Below are 20,136 nucleotides of genomic sequence, written 5' to 3' on the forward strand. Positions count from 1 at the left end.
CCAAAGGGGGTACCCCATCCCCCATTGTTTCTAATGGGAACTAATAGGAGATGGAGGCTACGCCTTTGAGAGCCCGTAACTTTGGACCCCCTGAACCAAACGTCACCAAACCTGGCTGGTATCATCAGGATAGTCTCATACAGATATCCTGAAAGTTTGGTGCTGCTAGCCTAAAAACTGCGCCCCTTGCAGGCTTAAAACTGAAAAAACACTAAAAATACAAAAAACACAAACCAACATGGGGCAGCAAAACTCAGATTTTGCACCAGGCTCCATTTTCCCTAGCTACGCCTCTGGTGGAAGGGGCCTGTGTCCTTTCTTAGCACAGCCTGCTGGCCATTGGGGCAGAATCCTGACCCTCTCACCTGTTGCCTGGAGCTAAACATGGTTTCTTAGAGCCCGTGTGGTGTAGTGCTTTGAAGAAGAAAAAGAGTTTAATGTATACTCGTTCTTTCTCTTCCATAAGGAGACTCAAGGTGGCTTACAAAGTCCTTTCCCTTCCTCTCCCCACAATGGACCCCTTGTGAGGTAGGTGGGGCTGAGAAAGCATTGAACGAACTGTGACTAGCCTAGGGTCACCCAGCAAGAATGTAGGAGCAGGAAAACAAATCCGGTTCACCAGATAAGAGTCTGCCACTCCTGCGGAGGAGTGGGTAATCGAACCCGGTTCTCCAGATTTCGAGTCCACTCTCGCTGAGTTGGGTACCTTATCTACAAAGGAGTTCATCGCATCCTTTTCTTGTACTAAGGTGGTTATCTTTTTTTGTGAGTTGGAAGTCTGATGCCAGGGGGAGGGGTCATCTATTCTGTGACTCACTCGGATAAGAATCTCTTTTCTCTCAAGGGTGGCTGCGGAAGAAGAAAAGCCGAAGTGACATAGTTATTTTTGTGTGCCTGTTTTTACGAATGGCCGTTTTTATAAAGCAAAGTTGCTGCCGATACAACGGCACGCGTTCTCCGGTATCGTTATGGTCCCCTTTTACGATCTTGGAAGATAAATATCTCAGCCGCTGGTGCTGGAATTACAGCCCCGTTTCCATTTGCGTTTGTTCAGCTTGAGAATAAGAAGCGGAGCCGGGGGCTCCCTCGCCCTCAGCTTAGCCCGCCCGTGGTTTCGATGCGGTTGGCAGCCGCTCGGAGAGTGGAGAAGAGTGGAACCCATGGGTGTTCTCGTGGGGTGAACACATTTCGGAACTGTGTCTGATGACATTTTTGCATTGCAGCCTAGACGCCCCTGGATACGCTGCCCCCTCCAGATACGTCTGGTTGCATCTTGGCCCCAATCCAAAAACGACCAAGGTTCCATTTTGTTTTGCAGGCGGAAAAAAGCTGCTTAGCAAACTAGCATGCTTAGTGGTTCGGTGGAAAAAGGGGCGCTGTGAAAATGGTTTTATGTTATCACTAATGTTATTATGTGTCTTCCTGCATTGCAGGGGGTTGGACTTGATGGCCCTTGGGGTCTCTTCCAACTCTATGATTGGGGTGGGGGGGGGGGGGGGTGGGGGGGGGGGGGGGTGGGGGGGGGGGGGGGTGGGGGGGGGGGGGGGTGGGGGGGGGGGGGGGTGGGGGGGGGGGGGGGTGGGGGGGGGGGGGGGTGGGGGGGGGGGGGGGTGGGGGGGGGGGGGGGTGGGGGGGGGGGGGGGTGGGGGGGGGGGGGGGTGGGGGGGGGGGGGGGTGGGGGGGGGGGGGGGTGGGGGGGGGGGGGGGTGGGGGGGGGGGGGGGTGGGGGGGGGGGGGGGTGGGGGGGGGGGGGGGTGGGGGGGGGGGGGGGTGGGGGGGGGGGGGGGTGGGGGGGGGGGGGGGTGGGGGGGGGGGGGGGTGGGGGGGGGGGGGGGTGGGGGGGGGGGGGGGTGGGGGGGGGGGGGGGTGGGGGGGGGGGGGGGTGGGGGGGGGGGGGGGTGGGGGGGGGGGGGGGTGGGGGGGGGGGGGGGTGGGGGGGGGGGGGGGTGGGGGGGGGGGGGGGTGGGGGGGGGGGGGGGTGGGGGGGGGGGGGGGTGGGGGGGGGGGGGGGTGGGGGGGGGGGGGGGTGGGGGGGGGGGGGGGTGGGGGGGGGGGGGGGTGGGGGGGGGGGGGGGTGGGGGGGGGGGGGGGTGGGGGGGGGGGGGGGTGGGGGGGGGGGGGGGTGGGGGGGGGGGGGGGTGGGGGGGGGGGGGGGTGGGGGGGGGGGGGGGTGGGGGGGGGGGGGGGTGGGGGGGGGGGGGGGTGGGGGGGGGGGGGGGTGGGGGGGGGGGGGGGTGGGGGGGGGGGGGGGTGGGGGGGGGGGGGGGTGGGGGGGGGGGGGGGTGGGGGGGGGGGGGGGTGGGGGGGGGGGGGGGTGGGGGGGGGGGGGGGTGGGGGGGGGGGGGGGTGGGGGGGGGGGGGGGTGGGGGGGGGGGGGGGTGGGGGGGGGGGGGGGTGGGGGGGGGGGGGGGTGGGGGGGGGGGGGGGTGGGGGGGGGGGGGGGTGGGGGGGGGGGGGGGTGGGGGGGGGGGGGGGTGGGGGGGGGGGGGGGTGGGGGGGGGGGGGGGTGGGGGGGGGGGGGGGTGGGGGGGGGGGGGGGTGGGGGGGGGGGGGGGTGGGGGGGGGGGGGGGTGGGGGGGGGGGGGGGTGGGGGGGGGGGGGGGTGGGGGGGGGGGGGGGTGGGGGGGGGGGGGGGTGGGGGGGGGGGGGGGTGGGGGGGGGGGGGGGTGGGGGGGGGGGGGGGTGGGGGGGGGGGGGGGTGGGGGGGGGGGGGGGTGGGGGGGGGGGGGGGTGGGGGGGGGGGGGGGTGGGGGGGGGGGGGGGTGGGGGGGGGGGGGGGTGGGGGGGGGGGGGGGTGGGGGGGGGGGGGGGTGGGGGGGGGGGGGGGTGGGGGGGGGGGGGGGTGGGGGGGGGGGGGGGTGGGGGGGGGGGGGGGTGGGGGGGGGGGGGGGTGGGGGGGGGGGGGGGTGGGGGGGGGGGGGGGTGGGGGGGGGGGGGGGTGGGGGGGGGGGGGGGTGGGGGGGGGGGGGGGTGGGGGGGGGGGGGGGTGGGGGGGGGGGGGGGTGGGGGGGGGGGGGGGTGGGGGGGGGGGGGGGTGGGGGGGGGGGGGGGTGGGGGGGGGGGGGGGTGGGGGGGGGGGGGGGTGGGGGGGGGGGGGGGTGGGGGGGGGGGGGGGTGGGGGGGGGGGGGGGTGGGGGGGGGGGGGGGTGGGGGGGGGGGGGGGTGGGGGGGGGGGGGGGTGGGGGGGGGGGGGGGTGGGGGGGGGGGGGGGTGGGGGGGGGGGGGGGTGGGGGGGGGGGGGGGTGGGGGGGGGGGGGGGTGGGGGGGGGGGGGGGTGGGGGGGGGGGGGGGTGGGGGGGGGGGGGGGTGGGGGGGGGGGGGGGTGGGGGGGGGGGGGGGTGGGGGGGGGGGGGGGTGGGGGGGGGGGGGGGTGGGGGGGGGGGGGGGTGGGGGGGGGGGGGGGTGGGGGGGGGGGGGGGTGGGGGGGGGGGGGGGTGGGGGGGGGGGGGGGTGGGGGGGGGGGGGGGTGGGGGGGGGGGGGGGTGGGGGGGGGGGGGGGTGGGGGGGGGGGGGGGTGGGGGGGGGGGGGGGTGGGGGGGGGGGGGGGTGGGGGGGGGGGGGGGTGGGGGGGGGGGGGGGTGGGGGGGGGGGGGGGTGGGGGGGGGGGGGGGTGGGGGGGGGGGGGGGTGGGGGGGGGGGGGGGTGGGGGGGGGGGGGGGTGGGGGGGGGGGGGGGTGGGGGGGGGGGGGGGTGGGGGGGGGGGGGGGTGGGGGGGGGGGGGGGTGGGGGGGGGGGGGGGTGGGGGGGGGGGGGGGTGGGGGGGGGGGGGGGTGGGGGGGGGGGGGGGTGGGGGGGGGGGGGGGTGGGGGGGGGGGGGGGTGGGGGGGGGGGGGGGTGGGGGGGGGGGGGGGTGGGGGGGGGGGGGGGTGGGGGGGGGGGGGGGTGGGGGGGGGGGGGGGTGGGGGGGGGGGGGGGTGGGGGGGGGGGGGGGTGGGGGGGGGGGGGGGTGGGGGGGGGGGGGGGTGGGGGGGGGGGGGGGTGGGGGGGGGGGGGGGTGGGGGGGGGGGGGGGTGGGGGGGGGGGGGGGTGGGGGGGGGGGGGGGTGGGGGGGGGGGGGGGTGGGGGGGGGGGGGGGTGGGGGGGGGGGGGGGTGGGGGGGGGGGGGGGTGGGGGGGGGGGGGGGTGGGGGGGGGGGGGGGTGGGGGGGGGGGGGGGTGGGGGGGGGGGGGGGTGGGGGGGGGGGGGGGTGGGGGGGGGGGGGGGTGGGGGGGGGGGGGGGTGGGGGGGGGGGGGGGTGGGGGGGGGGGGGGGTGGGGGGGGGGGGGGGTGGGGGGGGGGGGGGGTGGGGGGGGGGGGGGGTGGGGGGGGGGGGGGGTGGGGGGGGGGGGGGGTGGGGGGGGGGGGGGGTGGGGGGGGGGGGGGGTGGGGGGGGGGGGGGGTGGGGGGGGGGGGGGGTGGGGGGGGGGGGGGGTGGGGGGGGGGGGGGGTGGGGGGGGGGGGGGGTGGGGGGGGGGGGGGGTGGGGGGGGGGGGGGGTGGGGGGGGGGGGGGGTGGGGGGGGGGGGGGGTGGGGGGGGGGGGGGGTGGGGGGGGGGGGGGGTGGGGGGGGGGGGGGGTGGGGGGGGGGGGGGGTGGGGGGGGGGGGGGGTGGGGGGGGGGGGGGGTGGGGGGGGGGGGGGGTGGGGGGGGGGGGGGGTGGGGGGGGGGGGGGGTGGGGGGGGGGGGGGGTGGGGGGGGGGGGGGGTGGGGGGGGGGGGGGGTGGGGGGGGGGGGGGGTGGGGGGGGGGGGGGGTGGGGGGGGGGGGGGGTGGGGGGGGGGGGGGGTGGGGGGGGGGGGGGGTGGGGGGGGGGGGGGGTGGGGGGGGGGGGGGGTGGGGGGGGGGGGGGGTGGGGGGGGGGGGGGGTGGGGGGGGGGGGGGGTGGGGGGGGGGGGGGGTGGGGGGGGGGGGGGGTGGGGGGGGGGGGGGGTGGGGGGGGGGGGGGGTGGGGGGGGGGGGGGGTGGGGGGGGGGGGGGGTGGGGGGGGGGGGGGGTGGGGGGGGGGGGGGGTGGGGGGGGGGGGGGGTGGGGGGGGGGGGGGGTGGGGGGGGGGGGGGGTGGGGGGGGGGGGGGGTGGGGGGGGGGGGGGGTGGGGGGGGGGGGGGGTGGGGGGGGGGGGGGGTGGGGGGGGGGGGGGGTGGGGGGGGGGGGGGGTGGGGGGGGGGGGGGGTGGGGGGGGGGGGGGGTGGGGGGGGGGGGGGGTGGGGGGGGGGGGGGGTGGGGGGGGGGGGGGGTGGGGGGGGGGGGGGGTGGGGGGGGGGGGGGGTGGGGGGGGGGGGGGGTGGGGGGGGGGGGGGGTGGGGGGGGGGGGGGGTGGGGGGGGGGGGGGGTGGGGGGGGGGGGGGGTGGGGGGGGGGGGGGGTGGGGGGGGGGGGGGGTGGGGGGGGGGGGGGGTGGGGGGGGGGGGGGGTGGGGGGGGGGGGGGGTGGGGGGGGGGGGGGGTGGGGGGGGGGGGGGGTGGGGGGGGGGGGGGGTGGGGGGGGGGGGGGGTGGGGGGGGGGGGGGGTGGGGGGGGGGGGGGGTGGGGGGGGGGGGGGGTGGGGGGGGGGGGGGGTGGGGGGGGGGGGGGGTGGGGGGGGGGGGGGGTGGGGGGGGGGGGGGGTGGGGGGGGGGGGGGGTGGGGGGGGGGGGGGGTGGGGGGGGGGGGGGGTGGGGGGGGGGGGGGGTGGGGGGGGGGGGGGGTGGGGGGGGGGGGGGGTGGGGGGGGGGGGGGGTGGGGGGGGGGGGGGGTGGGGGGGGGGGGGGGTGGGGGGGGGGGGGGGTGGGGGGGGGGGGGGGTGGGGGGGGGGGGGGGTGGGGGGGGGGGGGGGTGGGGGGGGGGGGGGGTGGGGGGGGGGGGGGGTGGGGGGGGGGGGGGGTGGGGGGGGGGGGGGGTGGGGGGGGGGGGGGGTGGGGGGGGGGGGGGGTGGGGGGGGGGGGGGGTGGGGGGGGGGGGGGGTGGGGGGGGGGGGGGGTGGGGGGGGGGGGGGGTGGGGGGGGGGGGGGGTGGGGGGGGGGGGGGGTGGGGGGGGGGGGGGGTGGGGGGGGGGGGGGGTGGGGGGGGGGGGGGGTGGGGGGGGGGGGGGGTGGGGGGGGGGGGGGGTGGGGGGGGGGGGGGGTGGGGGGGGGGGGGGGTGGGGGGGGGGGGGGGTGGGGGGGGGGGGGGGTGGGGGGGGGGGGGGGTGGGGGGGGGGGGGGGTGGGGGGGGGGGGGGGTGGGGGGGGGGGGGGGTGGGGGGGGGGGGGGGTGGGGGGGGGGGGGGGTGGGGGGGGGGGGGGGTGGGGGGGGGGGGGGGTGGGGGGGGGGGGGGGTGGGGGGGGGGGGGGGTGGGGGGGGGGGGGGGTGGGGGGGGGGGGGGGTGGGGGGGGGGGGGGGTGGGGGGGGGGGGGGGTGGGGGGGGGGGGGGGTGGGGGGGGGGGGGGGTGGGGGGGGGGGGGGGTGGGGGGGGGGGGGGGTGGGGGGGGGGGGGGGTGGGGGGGGGGGGGGGTGGGGGGGGGGGGGGGTGGGGGGGGGGGGGGGTGGGGGGGGGGGGGGGTGGGGGGGGGGGGGGGTGGGGGGGGGGGGGGGTGGGGGGGGGGGGGGGTGGGGGGGGGGGGGGGTGGGGGGGGGGGGGGGTGGGGGGGGGGGGGGGTGGGGGGGGGGGGGGGTGGGGGGGGGGGGGGGTGGGGGGGGGGGGGGGTGGGGGGGGGGGGGGGTGGGGGGGGGGGGGGGTGGGGGGGGGGGGGGGTGGGGGGGGGGGGGGGTGGGGGGGGGGGGGGGTGGGGGGGGGGGGGGGTGGGGGGGGGGGGGGGTGGGGGGGGGGGGGGGTGGGGGGGGGGGGGGGTGGGGGGGGGGGGGGGTGGGGGGGGGGGGGGGTGGGGGGGGGGGGGGGTGGGGGGGGGGGGGGGTGGGGGGGGGGGGGGGTGGGGGGGGGGGGGGGTGGGGGGGGGGGGGGGTGGGGGGGGGGGGGGGTGGGGGGGGGGGGGGGTGGGGGGGGGGGGGGGTGGGGGGGGGGGGGGGTGGGGGGGGGGGGGGGTGGGGGGGGGGGGGGGTGGGGGGGGGGGGGGGTGGGGGGGGGGGGGGGTGGGGGGGGGGGGGGGTGGGGGGGGGGGGGGGTGGGGGGGGGGGGGGGTGGGGGGGGGGGGGGGTGGGGGGGGGGGGGGGTGGGGGGGGGGGGGGGTGGGGGGGGGGGGGGGTGGGGGGGGGGGGGGGTGGGGGGGGGGGGGGGTGGGGGGGGGGGGGGGTGGGGGGGGGGGGGGGTGGGGGGGGGGGGGGGTGGGGGGGGGGGGGGGTGGGGGGGGGGGGGGGTGGGGGGGGGGGGGGGTGGGGGGGGGGGGGGGTGGGGGGGGGGGGGGGTGGGGGGGGGGGGGGGTGGGGGGGGGGGGGGGTGGGGGGGGGGGGGGGTGGGGGGGGGGGGGGGTGGGGGGGGGGGGGGGTGGGGGGGGGGGGGGGTGGGGGGGGGGGGGGGTGGGGGGGGGGGGGGGTGGGGGGGGGGGGGGGTGGGGGGGGGGGGGGGTGGGGGGGGGGGGGGGTGGGGGGGGGGGGGGGTGGGGGGGGGGGGGGGTGGGGGGGGGGGGGGGTGGGGGGGGGGGGGGGTGGGGGGGGGGGGGGGTGGGGGGGGGGGGGGGTGGGGGGGGGGGGGGGTGGGGGGGGGGGGGGGTGGGGGGGGGGGGGGGTGGGGGGGGGGGGGGGTGGGGGGGGGGGGGGGTGGGGGGGGGGGGGGGTGGGGGGGGGGGGGGGTGGGGGGGGGGGGGGGTGGGGGGGGGGGGGGGTGGGGGGGGGGGGGGGTGGGGGGGGGGGGGGGTGGGGGGGGGGGGGGGTGGGGGGGGGGGGGGGTGGGGGGGGGGGGGGGTGGGGGGGGGGGGGGGTGGGGGGGGGGGGGGGTGGGGGGGGGGGGGGGTGGGGGGGGGGGGGGGTGGGGGGGGGGGGGGGTGGGGGGGGGGGGGGGTGGGGGGGGGGGGGGGTGGGGGGGGGGGGGGGTGGGGGGGGGGGGGGGTGGGGGGGGGGGGGGGTGGGGGGGGGGGGGGGTGGGGGGGGGGGGGGGTGGGGGGGGGGGGGGGTGGGGGGGGGGGGGGGTGGGGGGGGGGGGGGGTGGGGGGGGGGGGGGGTGGGGGGGGGGGGGGGTGGGGGGGGGGGGGGGTGGGGGGGGGGGGGGGTGGGGGGGGGGGGGGGTGGGGGGGGGGGGGGGTGGGGGGGGGGGGGGGTGGGGGGGGGGGGGGGTGGGGGGGGGGGGGGGTGGGGGGGGGGGGGGGTGGGGGGGGGGGGGGGTGGGGGGGGGGGGGGGTGGGGGGGGGGGGGGGTGGGGGGGGGGGGGGGTGGGGGGGGGGGGGGGTGGGGGGGGGGGGGGGTGGGGGGGGGGGGGGGTGGGGGGGGGGGGGGGTGGGGGGGGGGGGGGGTGGGGGGGGGGGGGGGTGGGGGGGGGGGGGGGTGGGGGGGGGGGGGGGTGGGGGGGGGGGGGGGTGGGGGGGGGGGGGGGTGGGGGGGGGGGGGGGTGGGGGGGGGGGGGGGTGGGGGGGGGGGGGGGTGGGGGGGGGGGGGGGTGGGGGGGGGGGGGGGTGGGGGGGGGGGGGGGTGGGGGGGGGGGGGGGTGGGGGGGGGGGGGGGTGGGGGGGGGGGGGGGTGGGGGGGGGGGGGGGTGGGGGGGGGGGGGGGTGGGGGGGGGGGGGGGTGGGGGGGGGGGGGGGTGGGGGGGGGGGGGGGTGGGGGGGGGGGGGGGTGGGGGGGGGGGGGGGTGGGGGGGGGGGGGGGTGGGGGGGGGGGGGGGTGGGGGGGGGGGGGGGTGGGGGGGGGGGGGGGTGGGGGGGGGGGGGGGTGGGGGGGGGGGGGGGTGGGGGGGGGGGGGGGTGGGGGGGGGGGGGGGTGGGGGGGGGGGGGGGTGGGGGGGGGGGGGGGTGGGGGGGGGGGGGGGTGGGGGGGGGGGGGGGTGGGGGGGGGGGGGGGTGGGGGGGGGGGGGGGTGGGGGGGGGGGGGGGTGGGGGGGGGGGGGGGTGGGGGGGGGGGGGGGTGGGGGGGGGGGGGGGTGGGGGGGGGGGGGGGTGGGGGGGGGGGGGGGTGGGGGGGGGGGGGGGTGGGGGGGGGGGGGGGTGGGGGGGGGGGGGGGTGGGGGGGGGGGGGGGTGGGGGGGGGGGGGGGTGGGGGGGGGGGGGGGTGGGGGGGGGGGGGGGTGGGGGGGGGGGGGGGTGGGGGGGGGGGGGGGTGGGGGGGGGGGGGGGTGGGGGGGGGGGGGGGTGGGGGGGGGGGGGGGTGGGGGGGGGGGGGGGTGGGGGGGGGGGGGGGTGGGGGGGGGGGGGGGTGGGGGGGGGGGGGGGTGGGGGGGGGGGGGGGTGGGGGGGGGGGGGGGTGGGGGGGGGGGGGGGTGGGGGGGGGGGGGGGTGGGGGGGGGGGGGGGTGGGGGGGGGGGGGGGTGGGGGGGGGGGGGGGTGGGGGGGGGGGGGGGTGGGGGGGGGGGGGGGTGGGGGGGGGGGGGGGTGGGGGGGGGGGGGGGTGGGGGGGGGGGGGGGTGGGGGGGGGGGGGGGTGGGGGGGGGGGGGGGTGGGGGGGGGGGGGGGTGGGGGGGGGGGGGGGTGGGGGGGGGGGGGGGTGGGGGGGGGGGGGGGTGGGGGGGGGGGGGGGTGGGGGGGGGGGGGGGTGGGGGGGGGGGGGGGTGGGGGGGGGGGGGGGTGGGGGGGGGGGGGGGTGGGGGGGGGGGGGGGTGGGGGGGGGGGGGGGTGGGGGGGGGGGGGGGTGGGGGGGGGGGGGGGTGGGGGGGGGGGGGGGTGGGGGGGGGGGGGGGTGGGGGGGGGGGGGGGTGGGGGGGGGGGGGGGTGGGGGGGGGGGGGGGTGGGGGGGGGGGGGGGTGGGGGGGGGGGGGGGTGGGGGGGGGGGGGGGTGGGGGGGGGGGGGGGTGGGGGGGGGGGGGGGTGGGGGGGGGGGGGGGTGGGGGGGGGGGGGGGTGGGGGGGGGGGGGGGTGGGGGGGGGGGGGGGTGGGGGGGGGGGGGGGTGGGGGGGGGGGGGGGTGGGGGGGGGGGGGGGTGGGGGGGGGGGGGGGTGGGGGGGGGGGGGGGTGGGGGGGGGGGGGGGTGGGGGGGGGGGGGGGTGGGGGGGGGGGGGGGTGGGGGGGGGGGGGGGTGGGGGGGGGGGGGGGTGGGGGGGGGGGGGGGTGGGGGGGGGGGGGGGTGGGGGGGGGGGGGGGTGGGGGGGGGGGGGGGTGGGGGGGGGGGGGGGTGGGGGGGGGGGGGGGTGGGGGGGGGGGGGGGTGGGGGGGGGGGGGGGTGGGGGGGGGGGGGGGTGGGGGGGGGGGGGGGTGGGGGGGGGGGGGGGTGGGGGGGGGGGGGGGTGGGGGGGGGGGGGGGTGGGGGGGGGGGGGGGTGGGGGGGGGGGGGGGTGGGGGGGGGGGGGGGTGGGGGGGGGGGGGGGTGGGGGGGGGGGGGGGTGGGGGGGGGGGGGGGTGGGGGGGGGGGGGGGTGGGGGGGGGGGGGGGTGGGGGGGGGGGGGGGTGGGGGGGGGGGGGGGTGGGGGGGGGGGGGGGTGGGGGGGGGGGGGGGTGGGGGGGGGGGGGGGTGGGGGGGGGGGGGGGTGGGGGGGGGGGGGGGTGGGGGGGGGGGGGGGTGGGGGGGGGGGGGGGTGGGGGGGGGGGGGGGTGGGGGGGGGGGGGGGTGGGGGGGGGGGGGGGTGGGGGGGGGGGGGGGTGGGGGGGGGGGGGGGTGGGGGGGGGGGGGGGTGGGGGGGGGGGGGGGTGGGGGGGGGGGGGGGTGGGGGGGGGGGGGGGTGGGGGGGGGGGGGGGTGGGGGGGGGGGGGGGTGGGGGGGGGGGGGGGTGGGGGGGGGGGGGGGTGGGGGGGGGGGGGGGTGGGGGGGGGGGGGGGTGGGGGGGGGGGGGGGTGGGGGGGGGGGGGGGTGGGGGGGGGGGGGGGTGGGGGGGGGGGGGGGTGGGGGGGGGGGGGGGTGGGGGGGGGGGGGGGTGGGGGGGGGGGGGGGTGGGGGGGGGGGGGGGTGGGGGGGGGGGGGGGTGGGGGGGGGGGGGGGTGGGGGGGGGGGGGGGTGGGGGGGGGGGGGGGTGGGGGGGGGGGGGGGTGGGGGGGGGGGGGGGTGGGGGGGGGGGGGGGTGGGGGGGGGGGGGGGTGGGGGGGGGGGGGGGTGGGGGGGGGGGGGGGTGGGGGGGGGGGGGGGTGGGGGGGGGGGGGGGTGGGGGGGGGGGGGGGTGGGGGGGGGGGGGGGTGGGGGGGGGGGGGGGTGGGGGGGGGGGGGGGTGGGGGGGGGGGGGGGTGGGGGGGGGGGGGGGTGGGGGGGGGGGGGGGTGGGGGGGGGGGGGGGTGGGGGGGGGGGGGGGTGGGGGGGGGGGGGGGTGGGGGGGGGGGGGGGTGGGGGGGGGGGGGGGTGGGGGGGGGGGGGGGTGGGGGGGGGGGGGGGTGGGGGGGGGGGGGGGTGGGGGGGGGGGGGGGTGGGGGGGGGGGGGGGTGGGGGGGGGGGGGGGTGGGGGGGGGGGGGGGTGGGGGGGGGGGGGGGTGGGGGGGGGGGGGGGTGGGGGGGGGGGGGGGTGGGGGGGGGGGGGGGTGGGGGGGGGGGGGGGTGGGGGGGGGGGGGGGTGGGGGGGGGGGGGGGTGGGGGGGGGGGGGGGTGGGGGGGGGGGGGGGTGGGGGGGGGGGGGGGTGGGGGGGGGGGGGGGTGGGGGGGGGGGGGGGTGGGGGGGGGGGGGGGTGGGGGGGGGGGGGGGTGGGGGGGGGGGGGGGTGGGGGGGGGGGGGGGTGGGGGGGGGGGGGGGTGGGGGGGGGGGGGGGTGGGGGGGGGGGGGGGTGGGGGGGGGGGGGGGTGGGGGGGGGGGGGGGTGGGGGGGGGGGGGGGTGGGGGGGGGGGGGGGTGGGGGGGGGGGGGGGTGGGGGGGGGGGGGGGTGGGGGGGGGGGGGGGTGGGGGGGGGGGGGGGTGGGGGGGGGGGGGGGTGGGGGGGGGGGGGGGTGGGGGGGGGGGGGGGTGGGGGGGGGGGGGGGTGGGGGGGGGGGGGGGTGGGGGGGGGGGGGGGTGGGGGGGGGGGGGGGTGGGGGGGGGGGGGGGTGGGGGGGGGGGGGGGTGGGGGGGGGGGGGGGTGGGGGGGGGGGGGGGTGGGGGGGGGGGGGGGTGGGGGGGGGGGGGGGTGGGGGGGGGGGGGGGTGGGGGGGGGGGGGGGTGGGGGGGGGGGGGGGTGGGGGGGGGGGGGGGTGGGGGGGGGGGGGGGTGGGGGGGGGGGGGGGTGGGGGGGGGGGGGGGTGGGGGGGGGGGGGGGTGGGGGGGGGGGGGGGTGGGGGGGGGGGGGGGTGGGGGGGGGGGGGGGTGGGGGGGGGGGGGGGTGGGGGGGGGGGGGGGTGGGGGGGGGGGGGGGTGGGGGGGGGGGGGGGTGGGGGGGGGGGGGGGTGGGGGGGGGGGGGGGTGGGGGGGGGGGGGGGTGGGGGGGGGGGGGGGTGGGGGGGGGGGGGGGTGGGGGGGGGGGGGGGTGGGGGGGGGGGGGGGTGGGGGGGGGGGGGGGTGGGGGGGGGGGGGGGTGGGGGGGGGGGGGGGTGGGGGGGGGGGGGGGTGGGGGGGGGGGGGGGTGGGGGGGGGGGGGGGTGGGGGGGGGGGGGGGTGGGGGGGGGGGGGGGTGGGGGGGGGGGGGGGTGGGGGGGGGGGGGGGTGGGGGGGGGGGGGGGTGGGGGGGGGGGGGGGTGGGGGGGGGGGGGGGTGGGGGGGGGGGGGGGTGGGGGGGGGGGGGGGTGGGGGGGGGGGGGGGTGGGGGGGGGGGGGGGTGGGGGGGGGGGGGGGTGGGGGGGGGGGGGGGTGGGGGGGGGGGGGGGTGGGGGGGGGGGGGGGTGGGGGGGGGGGGGGGTGGGGGGGGGGGGGGGTGGGGGGGGGGGGGGGTGGGGGGGGGGGGGGGTGGGGGGGGGGGGGGGTGGGGGGGGGGGGGGGTGGGGGGGGGGGGGGGTGGGGGGGGGGGGGGGTGGGGGGGGGGGGGGGTGGGGGGGGGGGGGGGTGGGGGGGGGGGGGGGTGGGGGGGGGGGGGGGTGGGGGGGGGGGGGGGTGGGGGGGGGGGGGGGTGGGGGGGGGGGGGGGTGGGGGGGGGGGGGGGTGGGGGGGGGGGGGGGTGGGGGGGGGGGGGGGTGGGGGGGGGGGGGGGTGGGGGGGGGGGGGGGTGGGGGGGGGGGGGGGTGGGGGGGGGGGGGGGTGGGGGGGGGGGGGGGTGGGGGGGGGGGGGGGTGGGGGGGGGGGGGGGTGGGGGGGGGGGGGGGTGGGGGGGGGGGGGGGTGGGGGGGGGGGGGGGTGGGGGGGGGGGGGGGTGGGGGGGGGGGGGGGTGGGGGGGGGGGGGGGTGGGGGGGGGGGGGGGTGGGGGGGGGGGGGGGTGGGGGGGGGGGGGGGTGGGGGGGGGGGGGGGTGGGGGGGGGGGGGGGTGGGGGGGGGGGGGGGTGGGGGGGGGGGGGGGTGGGGGGGGGGGGGGGTGGGGGGGGGGGGGGGTGGGGGGGGGGGGGGGTGGGGGGGGGGGGGGGTGGGGGGGGGGGGGGGTGGGGGGGGGGGGGGGTGGGGGGGGGGGGGGGTGGGGGGGGGGGGGGGTGGGGGGGGGGGGGGGTGGGGGGGGGGGGGGGTGGGGGGGGGGGGGGGTGGGGGGGGGGGGGGGTGGGGGGGGGGGGGGGTGGGGGGGGGGGGGGGTGGGGGGGGGGGGGGGTGGGGGGGGGGGGGGGTGGGGGGGGGGGGGGGTGGGGGGGGGGGGGGGTGGGGGGGGGGGGGGGTGGGGGGGGGGGGGGGTGGGGGGGGGGGGGGGTGGGGGGGGGGGGGGGTGGGGGGGGGGGGGGGTGGGGGGGGGGGGGGGTGGGGGGGGGGGGGGGTGGGGGGGGGGGGGGGTGGGGGGGGGGGGGGGTGGGGGGGGGGGGGGGTGGGGGGGGGGGGGGGTGGGGGGGGGGGGGGGTGGGGGGGGGGGGGGGTGGGGGGGGGGGGGGGTGGGGGGGGGGGGGGGTGGGGGGGGGGGGGGGTGGGGGGGGGGGGGGGTGGGGGGGGGGGGGGGTGGGGGGGGGGGGGGGTGGGGGGGGGGGGGGGTGGGGGGGGGGGGGGGTGGGGGGGGGGGGGGGTGGGGGGGGGGGGGGGTGGGGGGGGGGGGGGGTGGGGGGGGGGGGGGGTGGGGGGGGGGGGGGGTGGGGGGGGGGGGGGGTGGGGGGGGGGGGGGGTGGGGGGGGGGGGGGGTGGGGGGGGGGGGGGGTGGGGGGGGGGGGGGGTGGGGGGGGGGGGGGGTGGGGGGGGGGGGGGGTGGGGGGGGGGGGGGGTGGGGGGGGGGGGGGGTGGGGGGGGGGGGGGGTGGGGGGGGGGGGGGGTGGGGGGGGGGGGGGGTGGGGGGGGGGGGGGGTGGGGGGGGGGGGGGGTGGGGGGGGGGGGGGGTGGGGGGGGGGGGGGGTGGGGGGGGGGGGGGGTGGGGGGGGGGGGGGGTGGGGGGGGGGGGGGGTGGGGGGGGGGGGGGGTGGGGGGGGGGGGGGGTGGGGGGGGGGGGGGGTGGGGGGGGGGGGGGGTGGGGGGGGGGGGGGGTGGGGGGGGGGGGGGGTGGGGGGGGGGGGGGGTGGGGGGGGGGGGGGGTGGGGGGGGGGGGGGGTGGGGGGGGGGGGGGGTGGGGGGGGGGGGGGGTGGGGGGGGGGGGGGGTGGGGGGGGGGGGGGGTGGGGGGGGGGGGGGGTGGGGGGGGGGGGGGGTGGGGGGGGGGGGGGGTGGGGGGGGGGGGGGGTGGGGGGGGGGGGGGGTGGGGGGGGGGGGGGGTGGGGGGGGGGGGGGGTGGGGGGGGGGGGGGGTGGGGGGGGGGGGGGGTGGGGGGGGGGGGGGGTGGGGGGGGGGGGGGGTGGGGGGGGGGGGGGGTGGGGGGGGGGGGGGGTGGGGGGGGGGGGGGGTGGGGGGGGGGGGGGGTGGGGGGGGGGGGGGGTGGGGGGGGGGGGGGGTGGGGGGGGGGGGGGGTGGGGGGGGGGGGGGGTGGGGGGGGGGGGGGGTGGGGGGGGGGGGGGGTGGGGGGGGGGGGGGGTGGGGGGGGGGGGGGGTGGGGGGGGGGGGGGGTGGGGGGGGGGGGGGGTGGGGGGGGGGGGGGGTGGGGGGGGGGGGGGGTGGGGGGGGGGGGGGGTGGGGGGGGGGGGGGGTGGGGGGGGGGGGGGGTGGGGGGGGGGGGGGGTGGGGGGGGGGGGGGGTGGGGGGGGGGGGGGGTGGGGGGGGGGGGGGGTGGGGGGGGGGGGGGGTGGGGGGGGGGGGGGGTGGGGGGGGGGGGGGGTGGGGGGGGGGGGGGGTGGGGGGGGGGGGGGGTGGGGGGGGGGGGGGGTGGGGGGGGGGGGGGGTGGGGGGGGGGGGGGGTGGGGGGGGGGGGGGGTGGGGGGGGGGGGGGGTGGGGGGGGGGGGGGGTGGGGGGGGGGGGGGGTGGGGGGGGGGGGGGGTGGGGGGGGGGGGGGGTGGGGGGGGGGGGGGGTGGGGGGGGGGGGGGGTGGGGGGGGGGGGGGGTGGGGGGGGGGGGGGGTGGGGGGGGGGGGGGGTGGGGGGGGGGGGGGGTGGGGGGGGGGGGGGGTGGGGGGGGGGGGGGGTGGGGGGGGGGGGGGGTGGGGGGGGGGGGGGGTGGGGGGGGGGGGGGGTGGGGGGGGGGGGGGGTGGGGGGGGGGGGGGGTGGGGGGGGGGGGGGGTGGGGGGGGGGGGGGGTGGGGGGGGGGGGGGGTGGGGGGGGGGGGGGGTGGGGGGGGGGGGGGGTGGGGGGGGGGGGGGGTGGGGGGGGGGGGGGGTGGGGGGGGGGGGGGGTGGGGGGGGGGGGGGGTGGGGGGGGGGGGGGGTGGGGGGGGGGGGGGGTGGGGGGGGGGGGGGGTGGGGGGGGGGGGGGGTGGGGGGGGGGGGGGGTGGGGGGGGGGGGGGGTGGGGGGGGGGGGGGGTGGGGGGGGGGGGGGGTGGGGGGGGGGGGGGGTGGGGGGGGGGGGGGGTGGGGGGGGGGGGGGGTGGGGGGGGGGGGGGGTGGGGGGGGGGGGGGGTGGGGGGGGGGGGGGGTGGGGGGGGGGGGGGGTGGGGGGGGGGGGGGGTGGGGGGGGGGGGGGGTGGGGGGGGGGGGGGGTGGGGGGGGGGGGGGGTGGGGGGGGGGGGGGGTGGGGGGGGGGGGGGGTGGGGGGGGGGGGGGGTGGGGGGGGGGGGGGGTGGGGGGGGGGGGGGGTGGGGGGGGGGGGGGGTGGGGGGGGGGGGGGGTGGGGGGGGGGGGGGGTGGGGGGGGGGGGGGGTGGGGGGGGGGGGGGGTGGGGGGGGGGGGGGGTGGGGGGGGGGGGGGGTGGGGGGGGGGGGGGGTGGGGGGGGGGGGGGGTGGGGGGGGGGGGGGGTGGGGGGGGGGGGGGGTGGGGGGGGGGGGGGGTGGGGGGGGGGGGGGGTGGGGGGGGGGGGGGGTGGGGGGGGGGGGGGGTGGGGGGGGGGGGGGGTGGGGGGGGGGGGGGGTGGGGGGGGGGGGGGGTGGGGGGGGGGGGGGGTGGGGGGGGGGGGGGGTGGGGGGGGGGGGGGGTGGGGGGGGGGGGGGGTGGGGGGGGGGGGGGGTGGGGGGGGGGGGGGGTGGGGGGGGGGGGGGGTGGGGGGGGGGGGGGGTGGGGGGGGGGGGGGGTGGGGGGGGGGGGGGGTGGGGGGGGGGGGGGGTGGGGGGGGGGGGGGGTGGGGGGGGGGGGGGGTGGGGGGGGGGGGGGGTGGGGGGGGGGGGGGGTGGGGGGGGGGGGGGGTGGGGGGGGGGGGGGGTGGGGGGGGGGGGGGGTGGGGGGGGGGGGGGGTGGGGGGGGGGGGGGGTGGGGGGGGGGGGGGGTGGGGGGGGGGGGGGGTGGGGGGGGGGGGGGGTGGGGGGGGGGGGGGGTGGGGGGGGGGGGGGGTGGGGGGGGGGGGGGGTGGGGGGGGGGGGGGGTGGGGGGGGGGGGGGGTGGGGGGGGGGGGGGGTGGGGGGGGGGGGGGGTGGGGGGGGGGGGGGGTGGGGGGGGGGGGGGGTGGGGGGGGGGGGGGGTGGGGGGGGGGGGGGGTGGGGGGGGGGGGGGGTGGGGGGGGGGGGGGGTGGGGGGGGGGGGGGGTGGGGGGGGGGGGGGGTGGGGGGGGGGGGGGGTGGGGGGGGGGGGGGGTGGGGGGGGGGGGGGGTGGGGGGGGGGGGGGGTGGGGGGGGGGGGGGGTGGGGGGGGGGGGGGGTGGGGGGGGGGGGGGGTGGGGGGGGGGGGGGGTGGGGGGGGGGGGGGGTGGGGGGGGGGGGGGGTGGGGGGGGGGGGGGGTGGGGGGGGGGGGGGGTGGGGGGGGGGGGGGGTGGGGGGGGGGGGGGGTGGGGGGGGGGGGGGGTGGGGGGGGGGGGGGGTGGGGGGGGGGGGGGGTGGGGGGGGGGGGGGGTGGGGGGGGGGGGGGGTGGGGGGGGGGGGGGGTGGGGGGGGGGGGGGGTGGGGGGGGGGGGGGGTGGGGGGGGGGGGGGGTGGGGGGGGGGGGGGGTGGGGGGGGGGGGGGGTGGGGGGGGGGGGGGGTGGGGGGGGGGGGGGGTGGGGGGGGGGGGGGGTGGGGGGGGGGGGGGGTGGGGGGGGGGGGGGGTGGGGGGGGGGGGGGGTGGGGGGGGGGGGGGGTGGGGGGGGGGGGGGGTGGGGGGGGGGGGGGGTGGGGGGGGGGGGGGGTGGGGGGGGGGGGGGGTGGGGGGGGGGGGGGGTGGGGGGGGGGGGGGGTGGGGGGGGGGGGGGGTGGGGGGGGGGGGGGGTGGGGGGGGGGGGGGGTGGGGGGGGGGGGGGGTGGGGGGGGGGGGGGGTGGGGGGGGGGGGGGGTGGGGGGGGGGGGGGGTGGGGGGGGGGGGGGGTGGGGGGGGGGGGGGGTGGGGGGGGGGGGGGGTGGGGGGGGGGGGGGGTGGGGGGGGGGGGGGGTGGGGGGGGGGGGGGGTGGGGGGGGGGGGGGGTGGGGGGGGGGGGGGGTGGGGGGGGGGGGGGGTGGGGGGGGGGGGGGGTGGGGGGGGGGGGGGGTGGGGGGGGGGGGGGGTGGGGGGGGGGGGGGGTGGGGGGGGGGGGGGGTGGGGGGGGGGGGGGGTGGGGGGGGGGGGGGGTGGGGGGGGGGGGGGGTGGGGGGGGGGGGGGGTGGGGGGGGGGGGGGGTGGGGGGGGGGGGGGGTGGGGGGGGGGGGGGGTGGGGGGGGGGGGGGGTGGGGGGGGGGGGGGGTGGGGGGGGGGGGGGGTGGGGGGGGGGGGGGGTGGGGGGGGGGGGGGGTGGGGGGGGGGGGGGGTGGGGGGGGGGGGGGGTGGGGGGGGGGGGGGGTGGGGGGGGGGGGGGGTGGGGGGGGGGGGGGGTGGGGGGGGGGGGGGGTGGGGGGGGGGGGGGGTGGGGGGGGGGGGGGGTGGGGGGGGGGGGGGGTGGGGGGGGGGGGGGGTGGGGGGGGGGGGGGGTGGGGGGGGGGGGGGGTGGGGGGGGGGGGGGGTGGGGGGGGGGGGGGGTGGGGGGGGGGGGGGGTGGGGGGGGGGGGGGGTGGGGGGGGGGGGGGGTGGGGGGGGGGGGGGGTGGGGGGGGGGGGGGGTGGGGGGGGGGGGGGGTGGGGGGGGGGGGGGGTGGGGGGGGGGGGGGGTGGGGGGGGGGGGGGGTGGGGGGGGGGGGGGGTGGGGGGGGGGGGGGGTGGGGGGGGGGGGGGGTGGGGGGGGGGGGGGGTGGGGGGGGGGGGGGGTGGGGGGGGGGGGGGGTGGGGGGGGGGGGGGGTGGGGGGGGGGGGGGGTGGGGGGGGGGGGGGGTGGGGGGGGGGGGGGGTGGGGGGGGGGGGGGGTGGGGGGGGGGGGGGGTGGGGGGGGGGGGGGGTGGGGGGGGGGGGGGGTGGGGGGGGGGGGGGGTGGGGGGGGGGGGGGGTGGGGGGGGGGGGGGGTGGGGGGGGGGGGGGGTGGGGGGGGGGGGGGGTGGGGGGGGGGGGGGGTGGGGGGGGGGGGGGGTGGGGGGGGGGGGGGGTGGGGGGGGGGGGGGGTGGGGGGGGGGGGGGGTGGGGGGGGGGGGGGGTGGGGGGGGGGGGGGGTGGGGGGGGGGGGGGGTGGGGGGGGGGGGGGGTGGGGGGGGGGGGGGGTGGGGGGGGGGGGGGGTGGGGGGGGGGGGGGGTGGGGGGGGGGGGGGGTGGGGGGGGGGGGGGGTGGGGGGGGGGGGGGGTGGGGGGGGGGGGGGGTGGGGGGGGGGGGGGGTGGGGGGGGGGGGGGGTGGGGGGGGGGGGGGGTGGGGGGGGGGGGGGGTGGGGGGGGGGGGGGGTGGGGGGGGGGGGGGGTGGGGGGGGGGGGGGGTGGGGGGGGGGGGGGGTGGGGGGGGGGGGGGGTGGGGGGGGGGGGGGGTGGGGGGGGGGGGGGGTGGGGGGGGGGGGGGGTGGGGGGGGGGGGGGGTGGGGGGGGGGGGGGGTGGGGGGGGGGGGGGGTGGGGGGGGGGGGGGGTGGGGGGGGGGGGGGGTGGGGGGGGGGGGGGGTGGGGGGGGGGGGGGGTGGGGGGGGGGGGGGGTGGGGGGGGGGGGGGGTGGGGGGGGGGGGGGGTGGGGGGGGGGGGGGGTGGGGGGGGGGGGGGGTGGGGGGGGGGGGGGGTGGGGGGGGGGGGGGGTGGGGGGGGGGGGGGGTGGGGGGGGGGGGGGGTGGGGGGGGGGGGGGGTGGGGGGGGGGGGGGGTGGGGGGGGGGGGGGGTGGGGGGGGGGGGGGGTGGGGGGGGGGGGGGGTGGGGGGGGGGGGGGGTGGGGGGGGGGGGGGGTGGGGGGGGGGGGGGGTGGGGGGGGGGGGGGGTGGGGGGGGGGGGGGGTGGGGGGGGGGGGGGGTGGGGGGGGGGGGGGGTGGGGGGGGGGGGGGGTGGGGGGGGGGGGGGGTGGGGGGGGGGGGGGGTGGGGGGGGGGGGGGGTGGGGGGGGGGGGGGGTGGGGGGGGGGGGGGGTGGGGGGGGGGGGGGGTGGGGGGGGGGGGGGGTGGGGGGGGGGGGGGGTGGGGGGGGGGGGGGGTGGGGGGGGGGGGGGGTGGGGGGGGGGGGGGGTGGGGGGGGGGGGGGGTGGGGGGGGGGGGGGGTGGGGGGGGGGGGGGGTGGGGGGGGGGGGGGGTGGGGGGGGGGGGGGGTGGGGGGGGGGGGGGGTGGGGGGGGGGGGGGGTGGGGGGGGGGGGGGGTGGGGGGGGGGGGGGGTGGGGGGGGGGGGGGGTGGGGGGGGGGGGGGGTGGGGGGGGGGGGGGGTGGGGGGGGGGGGGGGTGGGGGGGGGGGGGGGTGGGGGGGGGGGGGGGTGGGGGGGGGGGGGGGTGGGGGGGGGGGGGGGTGGGGGGGGGGGG

At 90.5% G+C, this 20,136-nt stretch overlaps 1 protein-coding gene across 1 annotated transcript in view; it reads left to right on the forward strand.

The window, feature by feature from the left end:
• The window catches only part of LOC125431387 (mitotic spindle assembly checkpoint protein MAD1-like), a 30,041-nt gene extending 28,860 nt beyond the window's left edge, over positions 1-1,181 (forward strand). The window contains exon 10 of the mRNA XM_048494149.1: positions 1,055-1,181. Coding sequence (XP_048350106.1) covers positions 1,055-1,181 — 127 coding nt within the window. The remainder of the gene's footprint in view (positions 1-1,054) is intronic.
• The last annotated feature ends 18,955 nt before the right edge of the window (positions 1,182-20,136 follow it).

Source organism: Sphaerodactylus townsendi, linkage group LG04, assembly GCF_021028975.2.
Source record: "Sphaerodactylus townsendi isolate TG3544 linkage group LG04, MPM_Stown_v2.3, whole genome shotgun sequence".
Lineage (NCBI taxonomy): Eukaryota > Metazoa > Chordata > Lepidosauria > Squamata > Sphaerodactylidae > Sphaerodactylus > Sphaerodactylus townsendi.